The 23,062-nt window shown below is 33.8% G+C and overlaps 1 protein-coding gene across 1 annotated transcript in view; it reads left to right on the plus strand.

Annotated features, from left to right (window-relative positions):
- Window positions 1-22,317, plus strand: part of LOC122019965 (SWR1-complex protein 4-like) — a 37,188-nt gene extending 14,871 nt beyond the window's left edge. The window contains exons 7-17 of the mRNA XM_042577633.1: window positions 9,768-9,903; window positions 13,055-13,122; window positions 17,146-17,238; window positions 17,312-17,374; window positions 17,604-17,774; window positions 19,663-19,773; window positions 19,904-19,999; window positions 20,361-20,432; window positions 20,550-20,607; window positions 20,692-20,726; window positions 21,950-22,317. Of these exons, the coding sequence (XP_042433567.1) occupies window positions 9,768-9,903; window positions 13,055-13,122; window positions 17,146-17,238; window positions 17,312-17,374; window positions 17,604-17,774; window positions 19,663-19,773; window positions 19,904-19,999; window positions 20,361-20,432; window positions 20,550-20,607; window positions 20,692-20,726; window positions 21,950-22,030 (984 nt within the window). The 3' untranslated portion in view covers window positions 22,031-22,317. The remainder of the gene's footprint in view (window positions 1-9,767; window positions 9,904-13,054; window positions 13,123-17,145; window positions 17,239-17,311; window positions 17,375-17,603; window positions 17,775-19,662; window positions 19,774-19,903; window positions 20,000-20,360; window positions 20,433-20,549; window positions 20,608-20,691; window positions 20,727-21,949) is intronic.
- The last annotated feature ends 745 nt before the right edge of the window (window positions 22,318-23,062 follow it).

Genomic DNA, 23,062 nt, shown 5'->3' on the forward strand with positions numbered 1-23,062 from the left:
TTGGTAACCCAATAACTTGGTCATCCAACATTGTTGATCTATGGTTATGATCCACTGTTGTAGTAAATGTTAAGGCTCTTTTGATTAGTATACACTATAAAAGGTCTCCCAAGAAGATAGTGACGCCAATGTTGCACAGATAAAACCAAAGCTATCAATTCTTTTCCATATGCACATTTTGACAAATTCCCTTCTGATAAAGCTTTACTAAAATAAGCTATTGATCTTCTATTTTGCATTAATACAATGCCAATTCCTCTTCTAGAGGCATCACACTCAATCTTAAATGGCTTGGAAAAATCTAGGAGTGCAAGAACTAGGGGACTAGGCAAGAGCGTTTTGAGTTACAAGAAAGACTCTAAAGAAGTTGATCCCTAGTGAAAATTATCCTTCTTAGTCAATTCTGTCATAGGCTTATCTACTTTACCATAATTTTCTATAATTGGGTATGAATTCAGAAAGTACAACTGACAATAGAACCATGAAGTGAAGGCAAACTAATGGGGATTGATATGGTGGTGCTTATAGATAGTGAAACCTGCCATAATTTTATTTATCCTCAATTAACTGTAGCTCTCGGATTGAAGGTGCAAGAGACAAGGCAATTGGGAATTAAATTTGGTGATGGGCATAACATGATTATTAAAGGGAAGTGTCCTGAGTTATACATTCACTTGAGAACTTTTGAGCTGAAAATATAGGCATATGTATTAGAATTGAGAGGTGTAGATGTAGTCTTGGGAGTTTCCCAATTGAAAACATTATGGAAAGTTGTAATGGATTGGAAGGAGATGACCATGCAGTTCCATCATGAAGATCTTTTAGTCACCCTACAAGGTAAGTTGGAGGCTGCTAAGAAGGGTAAACAAAGAGACAAAAGGGGGGCAGAATCCTGCTCCCTATATTGCCTTTTGCAAAGGCATTCTTTTACTATTGATGGGTTGTCATGTGAAGCAGAGGGAGTAACTTCTCGAACAACATTACCACTAGAATCAGAATTGAATGCATCACAACCATCAGCATTATTGCAGTAATTTGAAAGATTTTCTGCAGTTTTCAAAGAAGGGAGCAGGTTTCCACCTAAGTGAAGTCAACAACAGGCTATAGTGTTGCAGGAAGGGCAGAGTCCCCTATTATTGTGTGTCCATTCCGTTACCCACACCATCGAAAGGAGGAAATCGAAAGACAGGTTCATGAAATATTGCAATTGGGGGTTATTCGGCCTGGTGTAAGTTCTTTCTCTAGTCCTGTTTTATTGGTAAAAAAAAGATTCATCATGGGGAATGTGTGTTGATTATAGAGCATTAAATAAGGTTACAATTTTAGATAAGTACCCTATTCATGTGGTAGATGAATTGCTTGATGAGTTATTTGGAGCTATGATTTTTTTCAAAAATTGACTTGAAATTGGGTACCATTAGATTAGAGTAGAGGAAGACATTCATAAGACTGCATTTAACACTCACAATGGACATCATGAGTTCTTAGTTATGCCTTTTGGGCTCACTAATGCCCCTGCAACCTTTCAAGCAGCAATGAATGATTTATTTAGACCGTTCCTTTGTAACGAGCAATGAGAGCACGTTTAAGTTTTTTCCAAGTTAGATTAACTTCGGTCTCCTTAAGAAGATTAAACCAATGAATGGTGGAGCCTTCCATACTTACATGTGCCAACTTGAATTATGGACTTCGAAATAAATCTCAGCCTTAGTAATCCATGTGGATCCCAATCATCAAACATTGGTAATTCTACTTTCTTCATAGACATCCTTACTTCTCCAATTGATCACCTTGATGTTCTTGAGGCTCAGATTGAGATGACTGATCAACAAAAATGGATGCCCCCCTTCAATGGTGTTGCTTTAACCCTTGTTCCTAATTGATTGCTGATCTCTTGTAAAAGAGAACCATGTTGTTGTACTTCAGACATCAATGCTGCATAATACCTCTGATTACTTCCATACTTCCTTCTTGCATCGCCACCCTCTCTTCCAAAACATTAGCCCCATCTGACCTCTTTGATATTCCTTCTAAGCATACAATCCCTCTTACATCCGGTAGGTCGGACCAATGTTAGAGTCCCAAAATCAGAATAAAGAAACACACAAAATTATTAGGGTTAACATAAACAGTTCAACAAGAAATAGAGAAACTTTCTCCATTGGTACATCTCTCTCTTTTGACAATAATTCTTAGATCCCTTCCCCACTAACTTCCCACCAACTTATAACCACACACATACCTTAAAACATGAAAACATAACTGCCATAGAGAAATAATTGACTCTACAATATAAACTGCCTACTATATGTTAATGTTGGTTTGCCCCTTTTTTGTGTTTTAGCCCTCTTGGAATATACAATCCATGTTTTGGCCAGATGATCCAGCATGTTTCCGTCATAACCCAGGTTCACATTTGGAACTGGGTTTCATTTAGATTCCCTACCATATCCTCATCTATATCATTTATATTTAAATGAGTTTATCCTATTTTATCGTTGCTATTAAATCTTCTTTGGTGTTCTTCCTATGTTAATGTGCATATTTGTCATATTCTTACATTGTCTAATTTGAACATTTATTGAATGCTTATGTGACTATAATCTTAAATATGTGTTTCGGAGTTTTCTATCAATAGGTGTAGTCTTGACTTTTTCTCTAATGTTCTAGTATCGTATTCTTTCTATCCTCAGATGTTCACACATCTACTTTAACATCCTCATCTTTGCGATTCTTATCTTTTGCTAGTGTGCTTGGTTTATAACTAAAAATTGAACTCCATATAATCATTCTAGTTGCCGTTTTATAAAATTTCTTTTTAAATTTTAGAGGTATCTTATGATCACAAAAAACAACTTGATGTCCATTTCAATTATTCTGCTTATATCCTATATAAAACATTTTTATCGACCCTTCATCCTTTTGCAAAAACGATGCTAGATACTTAAAATTTTAGTTATTGATGATTCATTATCTCTTGGCTTAAAAATTGTCTTGCTATATTTACTATTACTAAACTTAAATTTTATATATTTTGTCTTTACTTTACTAAGCCTAAAACTTGTAATTTTCAAAATTTCCTACCAAGATTCGACTTTTGCATTTACTCTGAGTCTCATTGACCAAAATAATATGTAAACAACATACATCATGATATTCATAACTAATGTAAAATGATATTGATTTAAAATTAATGCATGATGTAATCTTATCTTTATAGGACTGCTTCAGTTAATTTGCCTAGAGATTTCACTCTTGTTATTACGTCCTCATATGTATCCTTAATTGTTTCAATAAACCTATGAGAGGGAAATAAAAAATAGGAATTCAGCTTTGCTAATTATATGTGCTTGTGGTCCAAACTAGAAGTTTACAAGAGAAAGAATACTCTTAAGTGAAACATTTTTATTGAAAGCTAATGGGAATACAGCAAAAGGGGTTGGGTTTGAGACGCTCAACAATGACTTCAGCCTCTTTGGTCTAATTATAAAAACCATTTAGTATGTTGGTAACTAACGTTTGCCATGTTTGCTATGCCTAATAAAAGATATGAAGATTTACATTTAAAAAGTAAAAATGTAATTGTTGCTAAATTATTATCTTCACAAAGAAGAACTCGATTCCATCAGGCATAAAGACAAATTCTTCGAAAGGCTTTTGACGTTGAGGATAGGTGCAAAGCTATCTTCGAAGGTGTTCCTTTGGGGATGACTACTCTAACTCTTGATTTAATATCTCAAAGTAGGCAGTCTGTGCCTCTTGGCAGAGCTTGTCTCTATGATATGTTAAGGAATGTTAAGGAGTCTTTTCTAATGTGCAAGGACTGCGAGGCGTCTTTTAGAGTTTCTCAGGTTAAGCACCATTTTGCATGTCAACAATGGTGTTGATTTATAGTATTGACTGTGCTGTGGAGGGGAGTGCAGGCACAATTACTAAAAGGGCGTGACATTTGGGAAATCAACAAGCAATGACTATGACTTGATGCTCTTAGTAAATTTTTGCAGTCAAATGCGTGGGAAGAGATAAGTAATAAATCAAATCAATAGGCTCTCAAATGCAGTAAACTTTTTGCTGACTCAAATTGGTGGTAAAAGATAGGTAAGAAATCAAACAAAGAGGCCTTTTCAAATAAGCTTACTAAAACTTTTTGCAGACTCAAATGGGTGGGAAGATTAAATCAATAGTTTCACAAGCTTTAACTTCATAAACGACATCTAGCAACTGAACTTTTTATAATTGCTATAAGTAAATTCAACAATTAAAAAAATGGAATCCTAAATTTCTAGTTTTCACCCACCAACCTTTAAGCGGGTTTTCTACACTATAGTTGACAACCAGATTTTATTCACTAGTTTGTAGAAGAAAAACAAACGAAAATCTAAGTTGGGTGCCAATAATTTTTCTTAGGTTTTTCCAAGAAGTAATTAACAAATTTGACATGTGTGTAACATTATAAATATAATGCAACAAGACACTTTTTTTAAAGAACTATTAGGTATATAAGATGCATGATTAGTTTTACTACGCAGAACCAAACGTGCCATCTTGGAAAATCTATCTACGACCACCATAATGAAGTCGTGATTTCAATTGGCTCCAAGCAGTTCTAAAATAAAATCTTTGTTAAGGCCTCTTTAGATCTTCCAGGAAATAATTAGCAACATGTGAGGCTAATGGTTGAATTTGGCATGTGTGAGATTGGAAATATTTTGCAACATAAATGACCAAAAGGACCATCAATTACTATTTGCTATAATCATGTCCCTTCTAAATTGTTAAGAGCCTCTTGCATGTATCCAAACTATAAAGTCTCTAAGTGATGTATGAGAATTACATAGGTGGGTACGTAACCATCTCTAATTACATATTAAATAATTATGGCTATTTTCTTATATTTTCTAAAAGATCATACTAGAGTTAGCATAAGTAAAATTACTCATTTATGGGTCACTTGCATTCTATTAGTCTTAGAGCTCATTTTATATAGATTGACCACAGCAACCACTGAGTAAAACATTATTGGATTTATTTTTTTTAATGTAAAAGTTTATTCTCGAAAGAATTCTACCCATCCTTTGTTCTTGGCACTTCGTTTCTTTCATAATAGGATGAAATTTAGTGCCCTGTGGCTCGAGTATAATATGGATTGGTTTTATAGCCTATGTTTTTGGGGTGAGAGTGTAAAAACCCTTGATAATAGGTGCATTAGCTGTGTTGAGTCTTCATTGAAGTCTTGATTAAATAAAACAATCGGTACCCTTCTTTGCATAATGCCTTTTGTATTTCTATAATGGATACATCATAAGCAACCTCAAATTGTTTGGAAAGATTAGTGTCTAAGGATAGACACATTAGTCTTCCCTTCTTTAATCTCCTAAAAGGCTATTAAGAAAGACTTGGTCTAACAAAGCTTCCCTTTCTTACTATAATTCACTATGTTGGCTACAATAGGCATTAAAATTATTTATGAAAGACCTATAGAAGGTTGCATAGCCATGGAAGTTTTGAGCTTCTTAGATGGTGTAGCGAGGCCATGTAAGCTTTGAGCTTCGTAAATGATGTTTGGTTCAAGTCAATCTTAATTACTCTAATTTTGTCATAATTTTGGAAATGCTTTTTGTAGAATGATAAGGACAAAATGTGTATGTAAGCGAGAGCATCGTGTGCAGACTATTTATCATGTTGTTGACATAGTAAACAATCAAGCATTTGATCACCCATGTGAATATGCTTGGCCATTTATGAGTCTAAGGTGCATGACTAACTATTCATACAGCATCATGTATTTACTATGGTGCCATTGCTTAGGCTAGTTTTTGAGAATCATCATGATCCTACTATTAGGTCTAACATGCCTATAAGTCTAGATACACAAAACATATATTTGAGTGTAAGTTTTGTTGATGACAAGACTATCAACATAGTTTGTAAGAGTGATCCTCTTTTTGAGTTAATAACGTTTGCCAATTTAATAACTTATGGTGTTCATAGCAATGCTTAGGGTTCTCTTAGTGTCTATTTAGTTCGCCTTGTTTTCTGGGTTTCATATAGTATGTGAGAAATTTGATAATTGTGAACCCAGAACAACATTCATATTTGATAGTATAGTATAGAGAAGTAAATAATTTGTTTGTGTAGTACTTTTGTTTTATGGGACTATGCTTTAAAATTTTCACCATGTATTTGAGAGTTTTCATATGGTAATGTGAGAGATTTGATGATTGTGAACTCGGAACAAGGTGTATCACATGCATAATTATTTAAATAAGAGTTAAATGACTCTTCTAGGATTATGCTTCGAAATTACCTTAAAGAGTGTTGTAATCTTAGGGGATGACTCTCAAATGAGATATTAACGCCAACCTTTATTTCTTTCGCTACTAAGGCTAACATCTTCTTGAACTTGTCCTTTTTTCTTGAATTGTGATTGTGTAAGGAGGTGAAGATTTGATAACTAAGGACTTGACTTTGTTTTGGTTGGGTTGGGTTTGGTTAATTAAGTTTGATACTCTTCTCTTTGTTTTAAAGTGCATATATGCTTTCTTTTCCATATTGAGTTACTAAGAGGTTATAGAATGATGCTATGCTAAGAATGAATATGAGCAGGACGTCATTTCATATTTTGTCGACACAAAACTCCATATCAATAGTAACTAAATATCTTTGCGCGACTGATAGAGATATTTGATGTATCCATGCAACTTTAAGTGATTAAGTTAGGTTTTAGTCTTGTATTTTGTCCTAGCACTTCAGTGGAAATAATAGTTTTGTAACTCCATTATTTATGATGATTTTGATTTCTTTCTCACACACTTTGCAAATGGATAGATAATAAAAATACTGGTGCATTTCCTTTTGTTGTCCGATGTCAATTTGGATAATATGCATTGTAACATGTGAAGTTCTAATCTACTCCTCTCCCTTAAATGTTTTTAAGGGTTTGCTGAAATTCTCAACTCTTGTCACTTCCTACGACTGTGCAGGCATTTTGATGCTATGATCTCCTTGTTATCACAATTATAATATTTGTATGTTATGATATGCCACTTGAGAGTTGGGATTACAGCTAGGTTCTTATATTTTCCTAGGATTTTCAATTTTAGTTTCTATCATAAGATGTTAGTTCCAAGATGAGTAGTGCCAATTGGTTTTCTAAAGGCGGCGCCACGTAAAGTTAAGTGCATAAATGAAGGAACCTTGGCAAGGTTAGCGACGTGCCGCTGGCATGGGTGCTAGTTCTAGTGGTTATATTTGGCATGAACTACAGGTAGAGGAGAACTAGCTGACGATAGCAGAAGATATCCGACGTGGAGGAGAACTAGGTGGTGGAGGAGGAGGATTGCATACTCTTGAAAGTGTCACAGAATAATCAGTAGCCTTACTATGCATTATATCGTTGTGGCAATTTTACCTTATGGAGATTCTGGTTCTTGTGGCAACATCTTAGCAACCATAGAACTTAATGTCTTTATAATAAGTGTGGTGGTTATGGTGATGAGAGGTAAAGTGTGGGAGAAAAGAAACAGAGGGTGGTGTTTCCTAAGAGAGAGAAATTTAGGGTTTTACTAGCAGGTGAAGAGGAAGAAATGTAAGTGTTTGGTGGTGATGGAGGTAAAAGATGCCATGCTGCCATATCAAAGTTGCAGCCTCTCCGTAAAATGATTGTAGAAGCGTGGCGGTAATTCTGTAGTGACTTAATATCATATTGTTATTGTTAAGAGAGCACAATATATATGCATACATAACCATTAATCACTGTTGTTTGAGAGACTTGTAATTGTAAGCGTAGCCATCCAACCAATGTCAAAGCACTCAAACCATATAGCACTGAGCTGCAACCATTCATGGTTGCCGATATTGAGACAGTTATGATTAATAATGTTCAGAAGCCTTATGCAGCTGGTCTCATTATGGTTGGTCTTGGTGAAGAGATCAATAATTATATTATGATTGATACCTACTTTAGTGAAGACCCAGGTTTAAAATTTCGACCCGTGCCGGAGTTTCGGTCTCAGACCGGAACGATATAGTTTCGGTATCGTATCGTGTCGTGCCGATACAGTTTTGGTATTTTTTATTTATCTATAGTAATTATAAGATAAATATGTTTATTGTATATATAAAAATAAGTTGTATATTGATTTACTATAAGTTCTCAATTATTGAATAATTTAATATTATTAGAAAAAATAATTAAAAAAATTATTTAAATAGAATTGATATATTAATAATTCAAATTAAAATGGAAATATTTATAATAATAATAATAATAATAAGTATATAAATTAATACAAGATATTACTTTATATTATAATAATTATATAAATTAACTATTTATTCATTTAATTAATTATTAATTAAATAATATATATTTTAAATAGTAAAAAATATCAAGTAAACATTTTTTTTAAAAAATATCAGAATATAAATATAATTTATTAGAATTTTTTAAAATTTTTTAGAATTTTTTTGAAAATTTAAATGAAATTTAAAATAATAAAAAATATATTAGAATATAAATAAGAATTATTATATATTTTTTAAAATTTTTAAATGAAATTTAAAATATTATTTTTTCAGAATATTAATTAATAAAATTTATTTAATTTATTTTAATTTTAAATATATTTTTTATATATTTTATTAGGATAATTTAATTAGGATTTATAAAAGGCTCCTAGAAATATCACACATCCTCCGCACATCCTCCTTGGGAATTCTTTAAATTAATTAAATAAAATAATTATTAAAAACAGAAAAAGAAAAAAAAAACTTGCAGTAGTACGCGAGATCGCGCCGTGATGATCGCGGCGCGATCCTGCGAGGGGCGTCCAGCGACCCTACCGGACGCTTCCGGCGCCGCAAAAGCCATCGTGCGCGACGCCTTCGGCGCTGCAGAAGGCGTCGCGCACGACGCCTTCGGTGCCGAAGGCGTCGCGGGACGCCGCCGGAGGCGTCCTGCGTCTCCTCCGGCGCTGTCGAGACGGGGACGCCTCCCGTGCCGGTTTCGGCCGCCCGACGGAACGGAAAAAAACCGTTCGTGCCGGGCGGCACGAAACGACATTTCAAACGTTGGTGAAGACTACTTTGTAATAGTGGATTCCTTTGAAAACTCAACATAATACCCTATAACTAAGACAATCAACATGTGATTAACTATAATAACCATGGCTCGAATCTTGTATGGTGTTGGGTGGCATGGTTGAAACATATTGTGCCGATAAATTATTGAATTTTAATACTAGTCTCTATTTGACACAAACAATATCTCATATTCTCATGTGTCATTGTGGTAATCATGTCAATGACTATCGTGTCATGCCAACACTCGACACCTCCATGGATAACACGGGCTAAGATGAATTCAGATTATTATTATTATTATTATTATTATTTTGTGTCCATACAAGATATGTTAAAACTGAATTATTTCAAATGGAATATAAAATTTGAACTGAAATATATAGTTGCCTTATCTATTTCTTTTTCTTCATTTTTTTCCCTTCCGATTCCAATTCTCCACTGGTAAAGCTCCTTGTATGTTACATAGACTTCACTTTAAACATTAGAGATTTGCTTTGCCTGGGAATTGCATGAGCGTACACTATCTATTGGTCTACATATCTTTCTGTTGGGTGATTTCTCTTACAATTTTCTGCTCTTTGTTTGTTGCATTAGTATTGGAAGATATAAGTTAATTTTTTTCCTTTCAATTGTGTTATGATTATTGCACTTCATTCCTTGTATCTAATTTTCTTTCTACTTAGACGTGGAGCAAGGAAGAAACAGATCAGCTATTTGATCTTTGCAAACGGTTTGATCTTCGTTTCATCATTATAGCAGATAGGTTTCCATTCCCTCAGACTCGGAGTGTTGAAGAACTTAAGAATCGCTACTATTCTGGTAGTTCTTTTCACAAATAAATTCTTTTTGAATAGTTATGTTGATATTGTGCACCTTTTCTTTGTGATGAGTCCTTATGACAGCTTACTGACTTAAAGACTATCATGCTTATTTTGATTGTTCACTCAAAATTATAATTATGATTTTCATATTTTAGAGTCTTGCCTCTTGTTATTCTATAAAAGAATTTGAAGATGAGACGTCATTTATTAGACAACAAAGTTAATTCCCAAGTTAATCATGTTGGATGCCAAGAACATAGATAGTGGGGGTAAGTGTAAGAACAATACAAGCATACTGTAGCATAGAATATTTTAAAAGAGCTCTTCTATTTAGTTTTGTAACTGTAGAGTCCAGGTTGTCTGACGCCTACATAGTCTATCAGTTGACACCTGCTGGCTTGCTAATATGATTTCCTTTTCATCTCACCTAGTAATCCTGCACACTTTTTTATGTATCTTTTCTTAGCCTTCTAATTCCTTAACCCATTGTCTATTTGTACAAGTATAACAACTTTTTCTTCTTAAACTAAGACACATAACAATCACAAACTCTAGAACCTCTCTAGTTTCATCTAATATATAATATATCTTTATCAACTTATTGAATAGTATGATAAATTATTTAAACCACTACTTCAGATCCATGTCCATTTCCAATTTTACAACTCAGCTTTCTTGCAGTATTTCTGAACTTGCATTATATTGCTACTGACAAAAGTAAATTTCAGATCATATTGTACTTATGTCGAGGCAACTTAGTAACATTGATGGAAGCATAGTTAGAAATCTTGTTTCAAGTTAGAATTTGGATCCCCAACTAGAACTGGATAATTTGGTTTCGTACTATAGAACTCTGAGTTTGGAGACATCAAGGAAAAGAAAGAGAGAAGGCAGAAGAAGAGGGGAACAAGGAAAGGAGAAGGAAGCATACTTCCATACACCGTGGAGGTTGGAACGTGAAGAAGCTTTACAGAAGTTGAAACATGCATGCGAGCTCATTGATGCCTTTAAACTGTGGAACCCTTGATCATCCTTGTCATGTCACAAGATGCTCACACAACCTTGCCGACATTGAGAACCCATGCATGATGTTAGCTCGTCGTGATAACATTTCTCGATTATTGTCTCAAGAATGTTTTGATGTTGGGTAAATTCATGCACACGAGCTCATTGATGCCTTTAAACTGTGGAACCCTTGATGATCCTTGTCAATGTCACAAGATGCTCACCCAACCTTGCCGACATTGAGAATCCATGCATGATGTTAGCTTGTCGTGATAACATTTCTCGATTATTGTCTCAAGAATGTTTTGATGTTGGGTAAATTCTTTCCTTGCTGACTAACTCAATTCAAATGGATCAAACGGTAAAACAAAGGTTTTGTAGTTCGTCTAGTTAATTTATGTGAATTATGGCAATCAAACGTTCATATACAATTTAAGCAATCTAGTGAACTCATTTAAGTTGACTACACACTTTAGTTGAGATGTTATCTTGTTCAAGCATTGCATGCATAATTTCTTTTGAATAACAAATTATATTTTTTTACCTAACCACTTGGTGGAGATTGATGAAGGGAAGGCTTGGTGCAACGGGAAAGTTGCTGCTGTGTGACCTAGATGTCACGGGTTTGCATCTCGTAAACAACCTCTTGTAAAGTAGGATAAGGTTGCTTACAGTAGACTCTTCCCGGGACTTTGCATTTGCGGGAGCTTCGTATATTGGGCTGCCCTTTTTTACTTAGTAGAGATTGATTTATACTTTTAATGGCTAGTGAAATATGACAATAGATATGTATACTCCCAACTCGAGGGAGTGCTAGGAGTAAATGAGTTTAGTCCAAAATTACTAGTTGCCAATACATTGTAATGCTTGTCAGAGGGATTAATATCATGATATGTACTGCCAAAATAGGTGACATATACCATTCTGCTGGTTTGCTAAGGTCGAAATTTAGTGTCAAAACAATGACACTAATTATGATAATTGGATTGATGCCTAAGGATCACAATGGGAGGGGATTACAAGACCAATAAAAAGGTCTTGACAGAGATAGAGCTCAACCAAGGAGGAAATCCATTTGAGGTTGGCCAAGGTTTGAAATTCCTGTATATCTGCTGATTTTAGTTTTAGCCTAAAATTTATCTAGGCATTATCATGCCAATACACCGTGGGTCGGGTCTGGCCACCCAAGTTTTAGGTCTGATTGAGATTTAATATAATTGGAATTTTTATGATGTGTAGGTATGTATTTAATTTGAATTACACAGGAGCTAAACCTAAAGTAGGTTATTCTATAAGTACATGCCAGCTGAATTGAGTTATTGTATATGAAGATATATAGCATCCCTACTAATTAATACTTGTTGAATTTCTCAAGCTCCTCACCCTTACTCTTCCCTGCTTGAATGGAAGGAGAGCAACCTGTCATCCGATGCAAAATTGGTTCATGAGAACGGTTGCTAAATGCCTATATTGTCAGTCTGCATATCTTGATTGAACTTTGTCACTTGAAAACAAGCTCACACAAAACCTCTAATATGTCTTTTCCTTTGTCCCTTTGTCACAAACCCTCATCTCAAGCTTTCCAACTGCCTCTACCTTTAGCCCCCCTTCTCACCCAATGTGTGATCAGTTTCGTCTGATACAAACTGAGACAATTGTCACTTGATGCAGGCACTATATGGTTGGTGTCAGAGCAATTCAAAGAAATGAGTACTGTTCTTCTATATATGTACACACACACACACACAAGGTTTGTAAATCTCAACAAAAAAACAAACAGCTATGTTGAAGGACATTAAATGGACATATGGGTAATTATGAAATAGTCGATTGTAAATCATCTGATAATAATTTACTTTTCTAGTGAGGCTATCTCCTTCTAGAGGCTCTTCTTTATCTTGCTGTCTCTCTTTCAAATATCATTTGAGAAAGGATGGACAGAGATCAAATCCTTATGCACTTTGGAGATACTTTAAATTGTTTAGTGTAGCCAAAACTTTTACCATCTGAGACTTCTTCTAATCTTCCATGTTTTTTTTTGAATGTTTAGGTACTTGTATAGTTATGATGGCTGCAATATCTTTTTCCACACAAATATATATTCATATGTATATATTTTGATTGTTAGCACATGCGAATTGCAGTGACTCGAGCACTGTTGCTTGCTAGGGCACCTTCTTCTACTGATGTTTCTGGACATCCAATTGTTAAGGTATAATGACTACCTCTTGATTGCTAGTTTTACATATGCTTCCTATGTGTTCATGCATAAGATTTGCATTTTACATGCAGTGAAGTTATAATGATTCCATTTATGCAAATTTAACACTGAACCAAGCTTGTTAGGATGGGGATCCTACCATCCTAGGCAAGGTTTAAAATCTCGACCCATGCCGAGATTTTTGTCCCATACCGAAATGGTACAGTTTCGGTATCGTATCGTGCCGTGCCGATACAATTTTGTATCGGTATTTTTTTATTTATATATAGTAATTAGTAGATAAATATGTTTATTGTGTAGAATTTAAAAATAAGTTATACATTGATTTTACATAAGTTCTCCATTATTGAACAACTTAATATTGTTAGAAAAAATAATTAAATATAGTTTTTTAAAATAAAATTGATACATCATAATATGTAACTTTAATAATACTAAAAGATGTGGCGTGAATATGATGGAAGTATTGATTCTTGTAATATTCTGCTTTGGTTAACTCTATAGTTCTCCAGACCTTAGATTAAATAATCATAATTATATAAATTAATACAAAAATATTATTTTATATATAATAGTTATATAAATTATTTATTTATTTAATTATTTATTTAAATAATATATATTTAGAATGACGGTTCCATATTTTGTTTTTTAAAGAATGCTATATAATTGAAAACTTTCTCAAATTATACATACAATGAAAAAATATTTTCTAAGTAAATGTCAATCATTAAAATGTTTAATGGAATGAAAATGCATTCTAGTCTAAATATAGTTGAGAATGAGATCTTTGCTAGGATTTTAAGTTTCTAGTCAGGTTAGATCTTTTGTTGGTTCAACCATATATCTCATCAAATTGAGCTCGGGCTCTATAGATTAAGCCAAAATTTAAGTTAAATGAAAACTAAATGTTTTCATTAATTAAAAATTTAATACAATTTCTTGCAATGTAGAGTAAGGTTTCGTACAATAGACCCAAATGTGATTCGACTCTTAGGCCCTACATTGGCAGTAGCTTCGTACACCGAGTTGTCTATTTTCTTAAAATTTTCAATACAACCTCAAAATCAACAATTAATTACATACTTAAGTAATTTTTTTATATAATAGTAATAATAATTAAGTAAATTAGGATATTACAGAGGCTATCAAGGAAAATTTGAATATGCTCACCTATGTCGAATGGAGACTTGATGCAATTTATCTTAAAGGAAGTTATACCATATTCGGTTCTACTAGATGAAGACAACTTACGGGGCTATCTTATCATCACTTAATCCTAAAGTAGTCTTAATGCGCTCATCTTTGCTATTTAAGATTTGACGCAAGATGCTTTATTAAAATCACTTGATTCTAATAGAGGCTCAAGGCCTTCACATGATAATTACTCACCAAAGGCATTCTGTTATCAAAGGAAGATTCAACATGATAGCTTCTAGGTCTATAAATGAATTAAACGTTTATCGATAGGTGTTTAGGTTGGTAAGAGATTGTTCATGTTCATTTAATATACACAAGCTTGAACAAGTTTTGTAACAACAACCCAACCTTATCCACTTGGTGGAGTTGACTATATGGATCCTTTTACGCCATTGGGCTCTATCTCCCATTATATCATCATCTATACTTAAATAAATTTTATCTTATTTTATTATTGCTAACCAAGTTTTCATGGTCTTCTTTGATGTGCGTGTTTGATATAGTTTCACATCGCCTAACTGAAGCATTTATTGGTCGTCTAAGTACATGCTCGTGCCATCTTAAACGTCTCTCGGAGTTTTTCTTCAATAGATACAACTCCGACTTTCTTTCTAATGCTCTCAGTTTTTATTCTGTCAATTTTCGTATGCTCATACATCCACCTTAACATCCTTATCTCAGCAATTCTTATCTTCTGCTTATGTGCTTGAGTCATAGCCCGACACTCAGCTCCATATAACATAACAGGTTTAATTGTGGTTTTGTATAACTTTTCTTTAAGTTTTAGATACTTTACGATCACAATATTTATTGTTATCCAATCTATGGTGTGAGAACTCTTTGCTATTTACTACTACACCTAAGTTCTCATGGAGATGTAGCAATCCTTGTCGTTATGTTACAATCGTACTTGCAATGTAAATTCTTACATATTTAGTACTACATCCAAGTTTTAGAGATGTAACGGTCTTTGTCAAGACGTTATAGTCGGACTTTGCAACGCATTCTTTCCGGGGAACAATCTAGCATTAGCACAATAGTTTAATGGATCTATTCATTGAACATTTGTCATAGTTTAATGCTGACTGACAACCTAACGCAACCCTCCTCTTTTATCCAGGTTTGAGATCGGCCATGACACGTTCGTCATGGGCAGAGTTAACAAGCTTGGTCAGAGATTGGTAATTAATGAACAAGCTTCATATGTGTTCATCTCGTTAATCATATTCATTAATAAAACACTTATCAAACTTGTAAATAAACAAAAATTCAAATATTAAGTTCACTAATCAACCAAAGAAGGTTAAAAATGTAAAAGTTATAAAATCAACCTCCAAATTAAGAGGTCAATAACATCTAAATGAACCAAGCTTAAGCAAAACTCAAGTTTATAAAAAAAAATGTCAAGCATGAACAACGGTTTCAACAACTTGGTCTATTTTAAGCTTAGTTCGACATGGCTGGTTCATTTTATGCTTAGCTTGGCATGGGTTGGCTTGATTTGGTTACCTTATCAAAAAAAGCTTGAATAACACAACTTGCCTACTTGGACTCATTTGCAATCCTACTAGCCTCTTCTCATTGAAGAGTGACTTACGATATCAAAGGAACTTTGTCATGTCTGTGACAGCTTGGTGAATACTTAGTACAAAATAACATGGGAACAGAAGCCTTGGCATGCTTGTCTTTCTTGGAGAATCAAGACAGGTCACTCTTTTGCAATAATCAAAGAGAATTTTAGAGTGGCAATGCAAGTCATCATGAAGAAAATAAGGAAAAAGGAGATTTGCAAAGCTTATTCTAGTCCAACCTTGAGGACAAGGTTTTAATTCAAATCATTCCTTTAAACTAGAATTATCTCCTTTTTTTTGGAAATAGTTGTAGGGACTAATTCAAGTTACCTATCAAGTTACTCCTTATATTTTTTCTAGAATTAATTATTTTATTGTAGATATATAGATATAAACTAAAGGTTGTTTTATGACCGTAAAGTACCTCTAAAACTTAAAAGAAAATTCTACAAAATCGCAGTTAAACTTGCTATGTTATATAGAGTTGAATGTTGCGCTATGACTCAAGCATATGAACATAAGATGAGAGTTGCAGAGATGAGGATGCTAAGATGGATGTGTGGACATACGAGAATTGACAGAATAAGAAATGAGAGCACTAGAGAGAAAGTTGCATCTATTAAGAGAAAACAGACACGTTTAAGATGGTTCGAGCATGTACTTAGATAGTACGAGCATGTACTTAGATGACCAATAAATGTTCTAGTTAGGCGATATGAAATTACGACAAACACGCATATCAAACGAGGAAGAGGAAGACCACAAAAGACATAGTAATAATAAAATAAGATAAAATTTATTTAAGTATAGCTGATAATATAGTAGGAGATATAGCTCAATGGCGTAAAAAGATCCATAGAGCTGACCCCACCTAGTGGGATAATGTTTGGTTGTTGTTGTTGTTGTAGATATATAGATATAAACAAATTTAGGAATAAAATAGCCTATGAATTGATGGAGGTCTATGCCCTTGAAGGGATCAATCACTTTTCTCCTCTTTTTTTCCTGTTCTCCATTAGGTAGGACTTTTGTTCTTATCATCTTGCATGCAAACATGGTTCTCCATTTCATGGACATTCTTTGAGGTAGTCACTTTATGTATCAACATGTGGATATTTAAACTCACGTATGGGGCATAAAAGTTTAATGTCGCATCGATCGTGTGGTAGACATTCCCAAAAAGTAGGATCTGATATGTTCTAATAGGTTTGTGATTTGTTTCTGCTTTGGTGCTCACATTTAGGAACCTTACAATATGACACATGAAGTTGAGCGGAAACGTGCACTGTCTGCAGTGCTTTCTCAAACAAGACAGCAAGAGCAGAAAGAGGCAGAGGTATTATTGTTGCATCACGTTGCTCATTTATGTTCCTGTGTTTCAAATTCTGATTTATTTCTTACCATTTTAGATCCTTGCTGAAGCTAAACAAATAATGGAGTCACGCATGGCTAGTAAAGTGAATATGACCCATGTGAGTTTATATTAACCCAGTCATTTCTTAATGGATTCGGTCAAAATGCAGCATAGCTATCATGTAACAATTTTAGTACTGCAAATTTCTGAAGCTTAATACTGTTTTAAGGTTGTACAAAGAGAACTTTTGCCTCAAAGGAACATATATATATAGTTTGGTTGTAGAGTTACCATTTCTTTCTGCATATTAAATAAAATAGATGCACTTAGATTAGAGTTTCATACAGAGTGCAGAAGAAGTTGAATTGCCGGACAACCAAATAGGTAATGAAGGTGCAGAGGCTGCTGCTCATGATGAATCTGCATTGCCATCGCCTAACATTCATCTGTCATCTTCAGCTGCTACACCACCAATAGCCACAGTAGAATGTACCTCAACTCCAGCTTCACTTCGCATGGTAGATTTACTATTTTTTTGTTGTTTTTTTAATTGGCCATTTACTAATTTTAGCCTTTCTTCCACTCTGTTTGTTGACTCTGATTCCTTGGATAAGTTTGATTCTCATACAAAGAATTTGTCTAGTGCTTTTTCTAGTCATGCATTCTATAGATAACAAAATATGTGGTCAAAGAAGACAACTCTCATATCTCGGTGATTTCTCACAACTAGTCAGTAATGATAAATTCTTGTGTATTTTTCCAGGTTGGCTTGGATGGGTATTGTTTTGAAGGTTACTTGTTATATCCAGTTACATGCGAGATTCTCTAATTATCTCTGACAGTTCTTATGTTATGTACCATAATTTGTAAAATAAGCATGCTTCTTGATTTGTCAAACAACAAATTTTTGTTGTTACTACAAAAAGTCTTCAGTTTGCTTTATTTCCTGTAAGTGATGCTAAGTAGTTGATTCATGATTGCCTTATTGAAACAAAGTCTACTTTGCCACAAATATTTTTATGCTGCACAACCAATGTGGTACATTGTTAGTAGATTTTTTTCTCCTCGTCATTAAACATAAGATTGCTAGCTATGAGCAAGGTTTGTATTTCTTTCTTTTGTTGTACTGATAAAGTCCACGCTTGAAGTAGATAGAAGGCTAATCATGTGATAACAAAGAAAAGGTGAATTAATAGCTCAAAGTGATTGGTCTCTACCTGATAACAGGTAGTACAGGGGTAGCATTACTTTTAATCTTAAACTGAACTCATAATTTCACTTCTGGATCCTTGTCTTTTTCATGCGATGATTATCATTGTCTCATCGTCTAACCTGATATGAGGTTGCCTAATTTTTTATACTTTCTATAAACCTAAATAAATCTGATTTGGAATTGGTACGAATATTCTTGTTCAATTCAAATCTGTACCATGTGTTAAATTTGATTGGGCATACATTTTTTTCATAAGGTTAAAATTCTTAGCAAATGGCACATTCGATATTTTCTTAACACTCCTATCTGTGGGCGTTGGGATTACAACAAACTGACTGAAGTTCAACACTCGGACTAGTTTAATTGAGGTTATATTCTATATTTATTTAAATGGGCATGATTCAAACATACATTTTCTGCATGTTAAGTCTGGTTGGGTGAGCACTATGATCTAAAAGCTTGAGCCATTAAGAAAGGGTATATTCTTCTCTTAAGTCTTAACAATAGTAAAATTCATACTTTTAGTCTGTCCTAATTCATCATTTATATTCTCTCGACTTTATTCTTTTTCTTCTACATTTGCTCTTTGACAGATGCATGCCAATTCAATATGCATCATATCAACAAGGAACAAAACAACAATAATCATGACAGAGTTCATTCTTGGCTTTTTTCCCCTTCTCTTCGAAATGTAAGGATAAGGTCAGAGGAAGAATTTGTTAGCAAAAAATAAAGATTCATTTAAATATAGATGAGGATACAGTAGGGATCAAATCCAATGGTATAGGAGGATTCATGTGGCCGACTTCACTTAGTATGATAAAAACTTGGTTGTTGTTGTTATCTTTATTAGCACATGGAGCTATTGCACACACTGCAGTCTTCTGTCTGGTGTTTCGTTATTTGCATAGATCTCAGTTCACTCGTAACCGTATAGTGCATTTGATGTAGTTACTTCATTATGGTAGGAGCTTAAACTGTTCAAAACCAACAGATTATCTATCTTTTTCGATTGATTAGAAAATCAGAGTACCAATATCATTAAATATAATTTTTAAATTCTTGCTAGATATTCCTATTTAAATTGTTAATTTTTTTATTGGAAATTGTTCCCAGTTTATTTGATGGGCAACCTCCTTTCATAGTATTTTCTATTGCTTTGAAGTTATCTCAACTAATCCCTTTTTTTTCAGCTTCGTGTATATTTGAGAACACACGCGCTTGACCAGATGGTGCAAGCTGCAAATTCAACTGCAGGCTTGAGGACCATCAAAAGGGTTGATCAGACACTCCAAGATCTAGGGGTTTGTTTGTTTTCCTCGATCTGTCCCAATAATAACAAATAATTGAAGATTTCTTTTGTTTTTGTATTCTTTTTTATGTCTGATCAGACATGAAATAAACTTTAGTATTCTTATTAATCTTCCTTTGTAGGTTCATCTGAAACCAAAGGTTCCAACTAAATCAGTATGTGCAGAACACCTTGAATTGAGAAAAGAGATACTAACACTGCTCAACCTACAAAAACAGGTACATTATGCTATTTTACCAATTCCAGTCAAAGTTAAATTGTTATAACAGTCTGTGCTGAAGTTTTCCTATGGGAGATATATGATTGATGCAACATCTAGAGCAACTCAACTCTTCCCAAGAGGGAATTTAAGATTATTAATATTGAAGAGCAATTAGGTTTAATATGATTATATATATATAAAAAGATGATATGATGATACAGTTGTAATTAACCCTTTTTCATCATTCTTCTTTAAACTACTCTTGATGTTGCATCTTCATATGATATAAAGTGATCATCTTTAGTAATTAATGACTGCCATTCAAACAACTAGCTTCTTGTTTTTGATTATTACTATTATTATGTTGTATAAAATAGCTGCAAAATAGAGAGGCTGAAGCTACTGCAAACCGAGACAATACATATGCTGAAGCATCAAGCACTCCTAAGGTAATTGTTGGCCTTCTACGATCACATATTGAACACACAAAAACATTTTTGATTCCCTTGATGTTACCTCTAGTGTCTGTGTTTACATCTTGACTGTTTTAAATGGTAATGTTAAAGCGTGCTTATCGTGGGGATGCTGAACGAACTATTGTCCCTGATTCTCTTGGTTTCGGAGGTAGGTGAAAGGAAGAAACAGTTGGTTTGGTTTCATATTATAAAAGAATATGGTGCTCTAAATATGTACTTCCTGTTTTTGCAGGTGATAGAGTTAGCAAACGTGACCACAAAAGGAAGGTCAGTTATTCAACTTGTGCTACTTTTGGGTTAATTAAATTGTTCATGCATAAACTATTCCAAACTTTCAATTTGATATAATACACATTTTTTTGCCTCCAATCAGATACATAAAACAAAAAAATTGGAAGATTAATTGAAACACTAATGTCAAGTAAATGAAAATTACTAATAAATAGGAATAATGTGCATGAACGCAATCTTATTTAAGAGGTGAAGAATTAACAAAAGGTATACACAGGACGTTTCAATAAAGTGCAGAGCAATGTATACTAATATCATAACACTAAACATATGGTAAAATAAGCGCATTATGCGTAGAATCAAAGTCGGTTTCCAGCACATCAAGGTGTCTAAGCAACTTTATATTCTATCACCAGACTTCACATGTAAATCTAGAGGCTAAGAAAAATGTCAAGTAAATGCAAATTACTGATAAATAGGAATAATGTGCATGAATGTAATCTTATTTAACAGGTGAGAATTAACAAAAGTTATATATTTTACATTTTGGCTTATATGTATTATTTGAGCATATCACTTATCGGTTAACACACTTTTATTTATGTTAATATTAACACAGTTGTGTATTTGTCTTAAAGCAACTATATCTATCTTGAATTCATTAGTTTATGGAGCCTATGCCTCCATTTAATGAATGTTGTTCAAGTTTAATCATGTATTAAAAGATAGTTTTAAATTTTAAGGTACAACAAATAAACCAACAATTAATAATGGAATAGACACAATATTAAACATGGAAGGTGAAACACTTTGAAAGACAAGTCCACCACCAACACACACCTACCGAAGGAAGATTCCAAATGCTCACATGGTCAATGTGTTCCTCCTGGCTGAATTTCTACATAAACAAATGTAAGAATAAAATCTCAATCAGATTACTCATAAGGTATTCACCTTTGTATTGAAAGGTGGAAATGGTGTCCACGGTTCAAATATTTTTCGAGCCTGTTCAAAAAGCTCGCAAACCGGCTTGATGTGTTTCATATCTAGCCTGAAATGGTGTCCACGGTTCATTTACCGAATTAATAATTGGGTGGAACGAATTGGCTAAGAATATACTTTTATTGGAAAAATTCTTGTGCTCCTAGCCCTTTCTATCATCTAGTTTTAGAAGGTTACAGCTATTGATCATACTAATCCCTTTATAAACAGAATATCTCAACTCCTAAATGCTGTACGTATCTGTGATGTCTTTTAAGGTTCCTGGAAGATTCATGGATGCGCCACCATCACCACCACAATCTAAACGGCCTAGGAAATTGAAGTCTTCCGATGGATAATGTGCAAGGAAAACCATGTACCAGAAAACAAAGGGTAGGCATTGTCATTGGGAAGATTGCAGATTATCCAACAAACCAACCAAACATTTGATTGTGTTACCTTGATCTGTGATTTTCTGAACTTGGCTTTTGATTTCACTGTGCCTGTAAGTAGTCTGTGTGACTTAGACAAGGATCCATACTTTTGAACCTGTCTTTGCAAGTGTAGTAAGATTGATTCTGAAACTCAACTCTGTATAATTTGTCAAATTAACTGAGATAAAAATTACTGGACGGTTTATGTAAAAGGTGTCTTGTTATAAATGTGGATGAGCTCTGGTTTGTGGATTCATCTCTGGCTGCTCCCTTGCTCCTCACTTACCAGCTGAATCAATACATGCAATTCATCTCCGTGTAGGATTGGATCAAATGCTCAGGCGAGCGATATCTTTGCACCAGTTGTCCTCCCACTCGGGTTTGATAGTGATCCAACAAACCGAGTTCATTGCAGCTGCAGTCACTGTTGGTATTTTTTTTTTTTTTTGGTCATAATTTGCATTTCCCCATTGTGTTTGCCAGCAAAATCAAAGAAGTTTGTGCAAGTTTTGTGCTGAAAATTGCCTCACATCTAGCAAAGCAGCAGCTTGCTATGAATTTAACTTAGTGCGGGGTCTCAATTGTAGGCATCTATATTTTGGTCGCTGCGAAATCGAAATTGAAAAATAAATAAATGAATCACAGTTCAGTGAGGATAGATAATTCAAATATAAGTAATTAATAATAAAAACTGCATGTTTTTTTAGTATAAATGAGTCATTTTCTGAGTATGTGCGTTTGATTCAAGTTATCGTGTATAGTCTTAGTTACGTGATTATCAAGTAATCACATAACTAAGGTTATCGGGAATAAAGTATAAATCCAATGTTGTTTGATTGAACGTAGGTTATACTATAATCTAATTTGATATTTACTATATTATCCTTTGTTTAATTTGATATTTAATTAATTTTTAAAATTAAATTAATAATATTATTAATTAATAAGTTGATAATA

The sequence above is a fragment of the Zingiber officinale genome, chromosome 9A, assembly GCF_018446385.1.
Source record: "Zingiber officinale cultivar Zhangliang chromosome 9A, Zo_v1.1, whole genome shotgun sequence".
NCBI classification, from domain to species: domain Eukaryota; kingdom Viridiplantae; phylum Streptophyta; class Magnoliopsida; order Zingiberales; family Zingiberaceae; genus Zingiber; species Zingiber officinale.